Here is an 11,589-nt window from a genome sequence, read left to right as displayed (position 1 = left end):
ACTTCCAGTGTACTTTTCACAAGCAGTAATTCGATTCGAGTTGATTTAAAACAACAGTCCGTAAAATTTTACCGGCACCGATCGAATAGTAACTTTCAACCGTCATCTACGCTTTCCCAAACAGAGCCGATGAATACGATCCTAAACAACAGACACCGGGCCCTCGGTTACCATATTCGCAGACTTGCATCATCGTGCATCGTCCATCCATCAATTCGTCGTCTACAACTGTGTGTGGAAGAAAACCAAACGAAACGAACGCGCAATGGCTGAAACTGCTATCGACGTTGCTGCTACGGCCCCTGCCGTCGTCGCCTCTCCGCCAGCTGCCAAAGCACCACCGAAGCAGGCGGCCAAGGCTAGCAAGAGTGACGCCAAGAAACCGAAAAAATCTTCAACCCATCCACCAGTGAGTGAGATGGTTCTGGCTGCCATCCGGACCCTGAAGGAACGGAGCGGATCATCACTGCAGGCGATCAAAAAGTACATCGCCGCCAACTACATGTGTGACGTCGCCAGGCTGGCTCCGTTTATCCGGAAGGCTTTGAAAACGGGTGTCGAGAAGGGAAACATCACCCAGACCAAGGGTACCGGTGCTTCCGGATCGTTTAAGGTGACGGTCGAAGCAAAGAAACCGGCTGGCGGCGATAAGAAACCACCATCGGGTGCAGCGAAAAAACCGAAGAAATCGGCTACTAAATCCGGAGAGAAGAAAAATCCGCCGGCTGGTGGTGGTGGTGAGAAGACCAGCAAGCCAAAGGCGGCGATCCCGGCCGCTAAGAAATCGGCTGCGAAGAAAACGAAAGCTGCTGCCCCTGCCAAGGCGGTAACGGCTGCCACTAAACAGAAAGCCACCAAACCATCGAAGGCTGCAGCGAACAAGCCGAAGGCCCCTAAGCCAAAGAAGGCCGCCACCGCCCCGAAGAAGGTCACCGCCGGCAAGAAGTAAATTCCCGACAACGTGCGCGTCCTCCCAAAACAACAGTCCTTTTCAGGACTAACAAAATTGTAAAGAATTGATTGATGCTTATTTTCCGTCAATGCTCCGTTCCCCCCATGAGTTTTCTAGCTTGAGCAGCACACCCGCATTCAACTGGCCCGCCGATTGGCAAGATAAATCAGTCGTTAGTTTGATTAAACAAATCACTATAGTAAATAGGCGCGGTTTCTTGCTCAGATAAACGTACGTACAGGTAAATTAATAGTAGGCCGTGGTTTTCTGTTGCCCTAGCAAACAAACAGAGCAAGTATAATATTACTCTGATTAGCAAACAACGCGCTTATTTTGGCTATAATAAAACAGAGAAAAATTGGCTGGCACAATAAACAAACGAACGAACGATAATTACCAATTTTTTAGCCTAAATTGGCGAACGTATTGTATTGATCGATCAACTTTGAGATTACAAATTGTGTTGGGTACGGTTTCTACGAAGATCAAAAGTTTGAAGACTGGGAAGTTTATTGTATTAACAAGTATGATCCAGAAGTGTGTTCTTTTTGCGGCAGAATTTTCTCACACGCTGGGGGTCGGTCATATAATGGGCTGTTTTAAACTGAATAGAATAGACGACAAAAAGACCGTTTTCCGTCTTAACGAAAAACAGTCAACTAGCGCGGTAAGGGGAAAGACTACTTCCACAAACTACAGCAAAACACATTTGATTTGAAAAATGGACAGAGAAAAAAATGACAACCTTTTCAGCTCTAATGAAACAAACAAACAACAACAACTAATGTTTATATAAACTATGTGTACATTTCAATTCAACTCTTTACCAGAACGTGTTTTGGTGGCCCTGAAAAGGGCCGATGACGATGGTGTGTGACATCCGGCGGCGGGGCGGGCGACGATTTACTTCGAGCTGGTATACTTGGTAACGGCCTTGGTACCTTCCGATACGGCATGTTTGGCCAGCTCGCCCGGTAACAGCAAACGAACGGCGGTCTGTACCTCGCGGGAGGTGATCGTCGACCGTCGGTTGTAATGGGCCAGACGAGATGCTTCGTTAGCAATACGCTCGAAGATGTCGTTCACGAAGCTATTCATGATGCTCATCGCCTTCGACGAGACACCGGTGTCCGGATGGACCTGCTTCAGCACCTTGTAGATGTAGATAGCGTAGCTTTCCTTGCGGCGTTGCTTTCGCTTCTTCTTCTCTCCTCCTCCTGCTTTTGTGGCGATGTTCTTCTGTGCCTTGCCACCGCCGCCGCCGGATTTTTTCACAGCCTTTCCGCTGGCTTTCGGTGCCATAGTAACGACGTGGTTGTGCTGCTGTTAACGCTCTCGATGCGAACTGCGCTGACTGATTGGTAGCAAAAATGACAATTTTTTTTTTTTTTGACAATTAAAGTTTTATTGGTTAATTTCGGTTTACATTTCTGTATGTTTTACATAGTAAGTGATACAGCTTTGCTTTTCATCTTCGTTTTGATTGTGTATATACATTTTTAAATTTTTTCTTTCGATATGGTAGTGGGTCAACTTTTGCAGTTATGTTATTTAACTTAAGACTACTTATACTAACTTAACCTAAATATTAAACAAACTGTTAATTAGTGGGAATTCCGAAGTGGAACACTTTTCTATAAATTTGCTTCGTATAGCGTTGATACTTTCTCCTATAGTTTTTATTTCTGCTAGCTCGTGAATTGTTGTAGTGCTCGTATGCCATGGAAGATCCAGAATCATTTTTATACATTTGTTTTGTTGAACCTGCAGCTTGTTTTTATGAGTATTTGCACACCTTTGCCATATTGGCATGGCATAACACATTGTGGGCAGAATGATTTGTTTATACACGGCTATTTTGTTTTTAATGTTTAGTGTTGATTTTCTTTTAATCAGAGGATATAATTTCTTCACTAATAGGCTGCATTTATTCCTGGTCTTTTCGATGTGGGAACTGAAGAGCATCTTTTTGTCGAACGTGAGTCCCAAGTACACTACCTCATTGGACCATTCAATTTGAGTGCCATTTACTTTTATTTTACAGTCCGCAGGTGGAATGTGCTTGGGGGAGAGACTCAATGGGAACAGTATTGCTTGTGTTTTAGCCGCATTTATTTTTATTTTCCATGTGTCCATGTACGTTGTAATAGTGGCGAGGCAATCCTGGAGTTTCTTCGTTAGCTGTCGCGTTTTACGGCCCTTACATAGGACAGCAGTATCGTCGGCGAAAAGACACAGTTGGCATCCTTCAGGCAATCGGGGGAAGTCAGAGGTGTAGAGACTATATAGTATAGGGCCGAGTAGGCTGCCCTGTGGAACTCCAGCAGGGATATCAAATGCATCAGACTGAGTGTTGAGGATTGAAACATGGAATTTTCTATTTTTTAGGTAGTTTTGGACTATCTTGATCACATAGTTGGGAAAATTGTACCGGTACATTTTGAATACTAGAGCGTCGTGCCAAACATTATCAAATGCTTTCTCCACGTCCAGTAACGCCATGGCTGTGGATTTGGATACTGCTTTGTTTCTATCGATGGTATTCGTAACCCTTTGAAGCTGTTGCGTTGTCGAGTGGCCTTTACGAAAACCGAATTGTTCCGGAAGCAGAATGTTGTTCATCTCAATGTGCTGTAGAACTCTATCCAAGATTAACCTTTCGAACAATTTACTGAAGGACGACAGTAAGCTGATGGGGCGATAGCTAGAAGGGCTGGTGGGGTCCTTACCAGGCTTCAGTATCGGCACAACTTTCGCTGTTTTCCATGCCGATGGAAAGTAGTGAAGATCCAAACATCTGTTCAGTATTCGTGCTATACAGGCATGGGCGTTGGTACTGAGCTTTTTCAGCATGAGATTTAGTATCGCGTCGAAACCAGGTGCCTTCATATTCTTGCAAATTTTCAGTGCAGATGTTACCTGTTCGCTAGTAATTTTCCTATTAGTGGGAACATAGCATGGCGTAGCTTGCAAAGTGAGGATTGTTTCTCGAACAGCTTGTTCCATGGGGCTAACCATCGAATTGCCTAGATTGTGTGAGCTAAGGATATGCTCCCCAATAGCATTAGCCTTTTCCACTGGTGTAATCATGGTAATGTTATTTGATTTCAACGGTGGAATTTGTTGCGGTTTGGACTTCAAGATTTTGGAGACTTTCCAGAACGGGCGCGAGTATGGATCAAGTTTACGCAGCTCGTTGCTGAAATTGTTATTTTTAATTTGTTCTATCCTTTCAGCAATTATTTTCGATAGTCCTCCTGCCACATATTTTTTGGCCAAATCTCCTGTCCGTTGAAACTGGCGTCTTACTTTGTTGCGTTGCCTGATAATGGCCTTGGTCATTGTGTCGATCTGCAGAATTTTACCAGTCACTGGAATATTTCTAACGCACTGAGCTTCCGCCTGCGTCAATGCCAGCTGAAAATTTTCAATGGCTAGGTCGATGTCTTCCGTTGAATTTAAAGCAATATCATCAATTAGTTCACGATCCACCCGGCGTTGAAACTCAACCCAGTTTACATTATGATAATCCTTTCTAATAATTCGTTCCCTTACTCGTATGTTCTCACCAATTTGAAGTGAAACCGGAAAGTGATCAGAGCTTAAGTCCTGTATTGTGTTTGGGTGGGAAATCTCATTCATGTTTGACAAGAAAATGTCCAGTGTTGACGAGATTCCAGCTGGAGATAGAAAAGTTGGTTCGTCGGGGGCATGAATTGTATAGTGTCCAGTCAGAGAGTCTTCGAAAAGAAGGCGACCATTTTGATTTCTACGGTGATTTTTCCATGTTTCGTGTCTAGCGTTAAAGTCACCAGCTATTATGAATTTTTTCCGGGATCTCGACAATTTTTGGAGGTCATTTTTAAACTTCCTTGCATTCCCATTGGTTTCATAACACTGGAATGGGCAATATGCAGCTATCACGAGAAACTTTCCCATATCGCCTTCCAATTCAACACCAACAGTCTCGATAATTGATGTTTGGTAATGTGGTTGGATTATATATTTGATATTATTTTTTATGATCAAAGCTACACCACCTCCGCCCGAGTGGGTTCGATCCATGCGCACAGTAGAAAATCCTGGGATGCTAAAATTTATCCCGGGTTTCAGATTTGTTTCGGTTAGAACGGCAATGTCTATTCCTTGCCGATCCAGAAATTCACCAAGTTCAATTCGTTTCCGCAGTAATCCGCGGGCGTTCCAAAGAATCAATTGCAGAGGATTAACAAGCATATTGAATCACAAACTGTCCCAGTACGCAAATTTGTTCCTGCCTATTTTGGCATTGTTGCAATTTTTCACACATTTTCACAAATATAGGCATTAATTGTGCGGCAGTAAATTTGGGCGGAAGTTGTTGGTCCAATTGAGGGGAACATTGATTGGGACTCACCTGAGGCAGGAATATGTTTGGCGATGACGAAGCTACCACTTCGGCCGACGTCGGCTGCCACGCTTGCCGAACAGATGCCGGTTGCTGCTTTGAAATTGACGATGAATGCTGCTGCTGATATTTCTCCGCTTGCTGGCGTAGCTGCTGTGGCTGCTGCTGCCACTGTGCCTGCGATGCTGGTACTCCATTCTTACGTTGACTTGGCAGTAACGATGGGAAATCACTTTCACTAAAAATCACTTCTTTGTTCGGTTTTCGGCCCGGCTGGTGTTTTTGCGATGCATCTTTACGTATGCTTTTATATTCTTCACGCTTACTGCACTGTTTATCGGTCGAGCGGTGCCCCTTCCCACAGTGAACACACTTAAAAGCCACTGCACCCTCAATCGGACACTCCGTAGTAAGGTGAGCTTGTGCACAATAATTACACCGCGGTTTAATGTGGCAATTACGTGTGCCGTGTCCGAAATTTAAACAGCACATGCACTGAGTGATATCACGATTTGTGCCTCGGTAGGCCTCCCAGCGAACCACCATACTCGACAGTGAACGCACAGCTTTCAATGCATTTAGCGATACTGTACCCTTTTGAAAATGCACAAGATACAAGCAATCACGATACGCCATTTTCTTTTCTTTTCGCGCCATGCGAAAGACGCCCAGCGGCTGCAATTTGTACCGTTCTTTTAGTTCAAGTTCAATTTCACTGATTGCCATAAATGGAAGACCGCGCACTACTGCTTTGAATGGTTTTTCCGATGCAAAATCATGTGAAAAATATTCTGCACCAACTCTATTTAGATAATTCCGGGCATTCTGATAGTCACTTTTTGTATGTACAACTGTTTTTATACCGACGCCACTTAGTTTGTACTCTGCTTTTACACCAATTTCCGCCAGCTGCTTTTTCAGCGCGGCGAGCGGGATCGATTTTACCACCAGCGGCGGCAATTTCACTGCAATTTCTGCCTCTTGCTGATCCTCCATTGGACCACCAAAGCCGTCCAAATCGCTCACGTTCGTTGCAGTTTGGGCACGACTGCTGATAACACTAATACGATTCGTTTGTGCTGAATGCACTGACATCATTTCACCAACCGGTTTGCTGCCCGAATTTCCAGGCACTTGAGGGCTGCTCATTGCGTTTTTCCGTTTTGGGTTCGATTTCGGGCTCGCCTTCGAGCCACCCGAACGCCGTTTGCGTTTAGACATCACTTCGCGAAAACTAACCGTAAGACCAAAAACAATCACGTCTTAACTCTTCCGATGCAAAAACGAGAATGGTCTTGGTAGCAAAAATCACTACATATCGCTTATATACGATCGTGTAGCGAGACGAAGGTTCGTCCTTTTTTGTGTTTAGCGCGTTTCGTTCGTTCGCTACTCCGCCCCTTTGGCGAACGATGTGCAATGAAGCGAATGCATAACAAGGGGTGCTGTGTGCGCGAGTGGCATCAGTGTTACTCGTATTGTCTACGTGACTACACACGCATAAACCTACGACAATGTCTGCACGCGGTAAAGGAGGAAAAGCGAAGGGAAAGCCAAAATCCCGCTCAGTTCGTGCCGGTCTCCAGTTCCCTGTTGGCCGAATTCACCGTCTGCTGAGGAAGGGAAATTATGCTGAACGTGTCGGTGCCGGAGCACCAGTATACTTGGCAGCTGTAATGGAATATCTTGCCGCCGAAGTACTGGAGCTGGCAGGAAACGCTGCCCGCGATAACAAAAAGACCAGAATCATCCCCCGTCATCTGCAGCTGGCCATTCGAAATGACGAAGAGCTAAACAAACTGCTCTCCGGCGTGACCATTGCCCAGGGTGGCGTGTTGCCTAACATACAGGCCGTTCTGCTACCGAAGAAGACTGAAAAGAGGGCCTCCGCAGCAACCTAAATCCCGCTCCTTTCTAGCCGAAAAAACCGCCCTTTTCAGGGCGACTATTTTCTTCTGATAAAAAGAGTTAATTTGATTTTCACTCCGATAATCATCAACGTACAGAAATCTGTGAGCATTGCACAAGTTTCTTTGCTATGCACGTCAGACACTTAATAATAGTTTCCCTTCATATCATGTGGCATTGACGATTTCATTTAACCCGCACTCAATCTCTCAAAAGTTCACCCATCGATTTGGTGCTAAATCACAAATCGGCCGCGCAAATTTTCCCTCAATGGGTCTTGTTTTTCACACGCTACGACTGTCGATCGGTACGAGGTGGCGGTGCTGGCAAAAAATCTCCCCATCCGCGTGCTTTCTAACACACGCACACACACAGCCATGCAGGTGCCTGAGCATTTTTGGAGGGAAACGGAAAATTTCTGCTAATAATTCTTAGTAAAATATGATTGGTTGGTCCTGAAAAGGACCGTTTGTTGCTGTTTCGTTCTGGGGGGTGGGCACACACCACATTTAGGCCCGCTCCCCACGGATCCGGCGAGCCAGTTGGATGTCTTTCGGCATGATGGTCACTCGCTTGGCATGGATAGCGCACAGATTGGTATCCTCGAACAAACCCACCAGGTAAGCCTCGCTGGCTTCTTGAAGGGCCATGACGGCTGAGCTCTGGAAGCGCAGATCGGTTTTGAAGTCCTGCGCGATCTCACGAACCAGACGCTGGAAGGGCAGCTTGCGGATTAGTAGCTCTGTCGACTTCTGATAGCGACGAATTTCTCGCAGCGCGACAGTTCCTGGTCTGTAGCGATGGGGCTTCTTAACGCCACCCGTAGCTGGGGCACTTTTACGGGCAGCCTTCGTTGCCAACTGTTTGCGGGGAGCTTTCCCACCGGTGGACTTGCGGGCGGTCTGTTTCGTACGGGCCATGGCGCGAAAATGCTGCTCTACTACTGCTACCACTGTGGTGCTGTTCAAACGACGAATGATGACCAAAACAGACCGACCGATTTTTTTTATAGTCGCGAATAAACACTACTATCGCCTGTCTCGCTCGTGTACGTGCCATGTGCCTTTTCGTTCTGTATACGGTTCGATTCGGCTACTATACTTCCCCCACCATTTCCATTCCGGAGCCAGTGTTGCCAGACTTGAATTTTTCAGCTTTTCATCAGATTTGCAAAAAAAACATTCCTAAAAAGAAAAACTATGTATGAGCAAAAAATCGCCTAGAAATCAATAAAATTCCAACAGTAGAAGAATATCAAACAGAAATAGTTTGTCCAACAGTAACAATTTGTTCCATCATAGATCAGTATCAGATATCGATATTTAAGTACCAAAGAAGCCAATGTAACGTACCATGTAGACGGATGTATAGAAAATCTTTATAATTAAAAGATGGGTGGGTAATGTCTAGGACATAACCGGAGTGTCGTGACTACTCGTTTGACTTGTAATTCAAATCGAATGATACTCAATGAAATATGTGGGAATGTTTCAAGTTATTCTTTATAATAATTATGGTGGTTTTGAAAAGAACCTTTATTGTTGGCGTCTGCGTTGATAGGGGATGCGCTGGATTCTAAGCTGGTTGAGACATTCATTCATGAAATGAACAATTTTCTTGCTTTGAAATATCAATGTTAAAATCTCTCGAAACAACCATCGGAATCTTTTTCGTACAGAAATGAACACACTTAGCAAAAAACTAGGAGCGGGTAATGTCCGGGACATAACCGCGATGATCATATTCTTAAAATTCTGCTTGTATCTCTTTCAAATGGCTAAATTTTACGCATTAAGTTCGATTCACCGGGCTCAGCGAAATTTTCCTGGGGATCCCGTTCGTTAGTATATTCAGCAAAACAATTTTATTACCGAGTTCTCCGCATTGAATACAGGTCAATAATTTCATATAATGATTTCAACAAGCAGACAATGTGCATGTATGACAGGTGGGAGTGTTCTGAAGTGGTTTTAGTGGAGGTAACAACATAAAATCATGTATTGGACATTTTACAATGATTCTCCTTAACCCTGCAAAACCACGGGGTTGGCAGCAGAGGGTTAAGTTGTTTGGAAGAGATGATAGTTAATATATGATAACTAAAAATATAAAATTGTTCTATAAATTGCAAAGTTATTGCCGCGTTGACCTGAAAATTTGTCATTTCATTCATAAAGGAACAATCATTGAAATTATGTCAATTTATGCTTTGCAAGATTTGAAATAACTTCGAAGTGTGGTCACGACACCCCTGTTATGTCATATACATCACCAACCCATCTTTTCATCATTCGTTTTGGTGTAGCTTTCGCTTAGTGGCAGAGTTGCGACATTCACTGATTTTCTTGAAAGGATTTGCAAAAACCTTCGAGTTTGCAGATTAGAAAAACATTTTCTTATGATTCACTGGTAAAAGTACAAAATTCTCAAGCGCAAACTTAATACTAGTTAATAAAAGAAACTTTCTAATTAAATTCTTTTTCCATTTTACATTCGTCCTAATAAGGACGGTTTGTAGATAACTATGTTGATACAAGACGGGAATCTTTTAAAACAATTAAAACCTTACCGACGATTGTTTTTACTGCGTACATACATCTTTCCCCTTTCGCAGCTCACTCCGAATGAGTACGCTTCGCATCAAGGTGTTCCTATTTATAGACTTTACAATGCAGATGGAAGGCCGTCCTTTTGTTCGATAAATGAAAATATTTTCATCATTCGTTTTGGTGTAGCTTTCGCTTAGTGGCAGAGTTGCCACATTCACTGATTTTCTTGGAAGGATTTGCAAAAACCTTCGGGTTTGTAGATTAGAAAAACATTTTCTTACGATTCACAGGTAAAAGTACAGAATTACCAAGCGCAAACTTAATACTAGTTAATAAAAGAAACTTTCTAATTAAATTCTTTTTCCATTTTGCCTTCGTCCTGATAAGGCCGGTTTGTCTATGTTGATACAAGACGGGAATCTTTTAAAACAATTCAAACCTTGCCGACGATTGTTTTTACTGCGTACATACATCTTTCCCCTTTCGCAGCTCACACCGAATGAGCACAGTTTTCATCATGGTGTTCCTATTTATAGACTTTACAATGCAGATGGAAGGCCGTCCTTTTGTTCGATAAATGAAAATATTTTCATCATTCGTTTTGGTGTAGCTTTCGCTTAGTAGCAGAGTTGCCACATTCACTGATTTTCTTGGAAGGATTTGCAAAAACCTTCGAGTTTGTAGATTAGAAAAACATTTTCTCATGATTCACTGGTAAAAGTACAGAATTACCAAGCGCAAACTTAATACTAGTTAATAAAAGAAACTTTCTAATTAAATTCTTTTTCCATTTTGCCTTCGTCCTGATAAGGACGGTTTGTCTATGTTGATACAAGACGGGAATCTTTTAAAACAATTCAAACCTTGCCGACGATTGTTTTTACTGCGTACATACATCTTTCCCCTTTCGCAGCTCACACCGAATGAGCACAGTTTTCATCATGGTGTTCCTATTTATAGACTTTACAATGCAGATGGAAGGCCGTCCTTTTGTTCGATAAATGAAAATATTTTCATCATTCGTTTTGGTGTAGCTTTCGCTTAGTAGCAGAGTTGCCACATTCACTGATTTTCTTGGAAGGATTTGCAAAAACCTTCGAGTTTGTAGATTAGAAAAACATTTTCTCATGATTCACTGGTAAAAGTACAGAATTACCAAGCGCAAACTTAATACTAGTTAATAAAAGAAACTTTCTAATTAAATTCTTTTTCCATTTTGCCTTCGTCCTGATAAGGCCGGTTTGTCTATGTTGATACAAGACGGGAATCTTTTAAAACAATTCAAACCTTGCCGACGATTGTTTTTACTGCGTACATACATCTTTCCCCTTTCGCAGCTCACACCGAATGAGCACAGTTTTCATCATGGTGTTCCTATTTATAGACTTTACAATGCAGATGGAAGGCCGTCCTTTTGTTCGATAAATGAAAATATTTTCATCATTCGTTTTGGTGTAGCTTTCGCTTAGTGGCAGAGTTGCCACATTCACTGATTTTCTTGGAAGGATTTGCAAAAACCTTCGGATTTGTAGATTAGAAAAACATTTTCTCATGATTCACTGGTAAAAGTACAGAATTACCAAGCGCAAACTTAATACTGGTTAATAAAAGAAACTTTCTAATTAAATTCTTTTTCCATTTTGCATTCGTCCTAATAAGGACGGTTTGTCTATGTTGATACAAGACGGGAATCTTTTAAAACAATTCAAACCTTGCCGACGATTGTTTTTACTGCGTACATACATCTTTCCCCTTTCGCAGCTCACACCGAATGAGCACAGTTTTCATCATGG

At 42.9% G+C, this 11,589-nt stretch overlaps 3 protein-coding genes across 3 annotated transcripts; 2 read left to right on the top strand and 1 right to left on the bottom strand.

The window, feature by feature from the left end:
- The first annotated feature begins 265 nt into the window (after positions 1–265).
- On the top strand, positions 266–1,117 carry LOC131687278 (histone H1A, sperm-like). The gene is made up of 2 exons (XM_058971354.1): positions 266–826; positions 1,070–1,117. The coding sequence occupies exons 1-2, from the start codon at positions 266–268 to the stop codon at positions 1,115–1,117; spliced, it is 609 nt and encodes a 202-aa protein (XP_058827337.1).
- A 5,730-nt stretch (positions 1,118–6,847) lies between these two features.
- On the top strand, positions 6,848–7,240 carry LOC131687277 (histone H2A-like). Its single transcript, XM_058971353.1, has one exon. It carries the CDS (start codon positions 6,854–6,856, stop codon positions 7,238–7,240), a length of 387 nt encoding a protein of 128 aa, XP_058827336.1. The 5' UTR covers positions 6,848–6,853.
- Positions 7,241–7,756: 516 nt separating this feature from the next.
- LOC131692006 (histone H3) lies at positions 7,757–8,167 on the bottom strand. Its single transcript, XM_058978830.1, has one exon. It carries the CDS (start codon positions 8,165–8,167, stop codon positions 7,757–7,759), a length of 411 nt encoding a protein of 136 aa, XP_058834813.1.
- Between the last annotated feature and the right edge of the window lie 3,422 nt (positions 8,168–11,589).

Source organism: Topomyia yanbarensis, chromosome 3 (genome assembly GCF_030247195.1).
Source record: "Topomyia yanbarensis strain Yona2022 chromosome 3, ASM3024719v1, whole genome shotgun sequence".
Classification (NCBI taxonomy): Eukaryota; Metazoa; Arthropoda; class Insecta; order Diptera; family Culicidae; genus Topomyia; species Topomyia yanbarensis.
The sequence above is the reverse complement of the archived record's forward strand: the minus strand, read 5'-3'. Positions and strand labels throughout refer to the sequence as shown.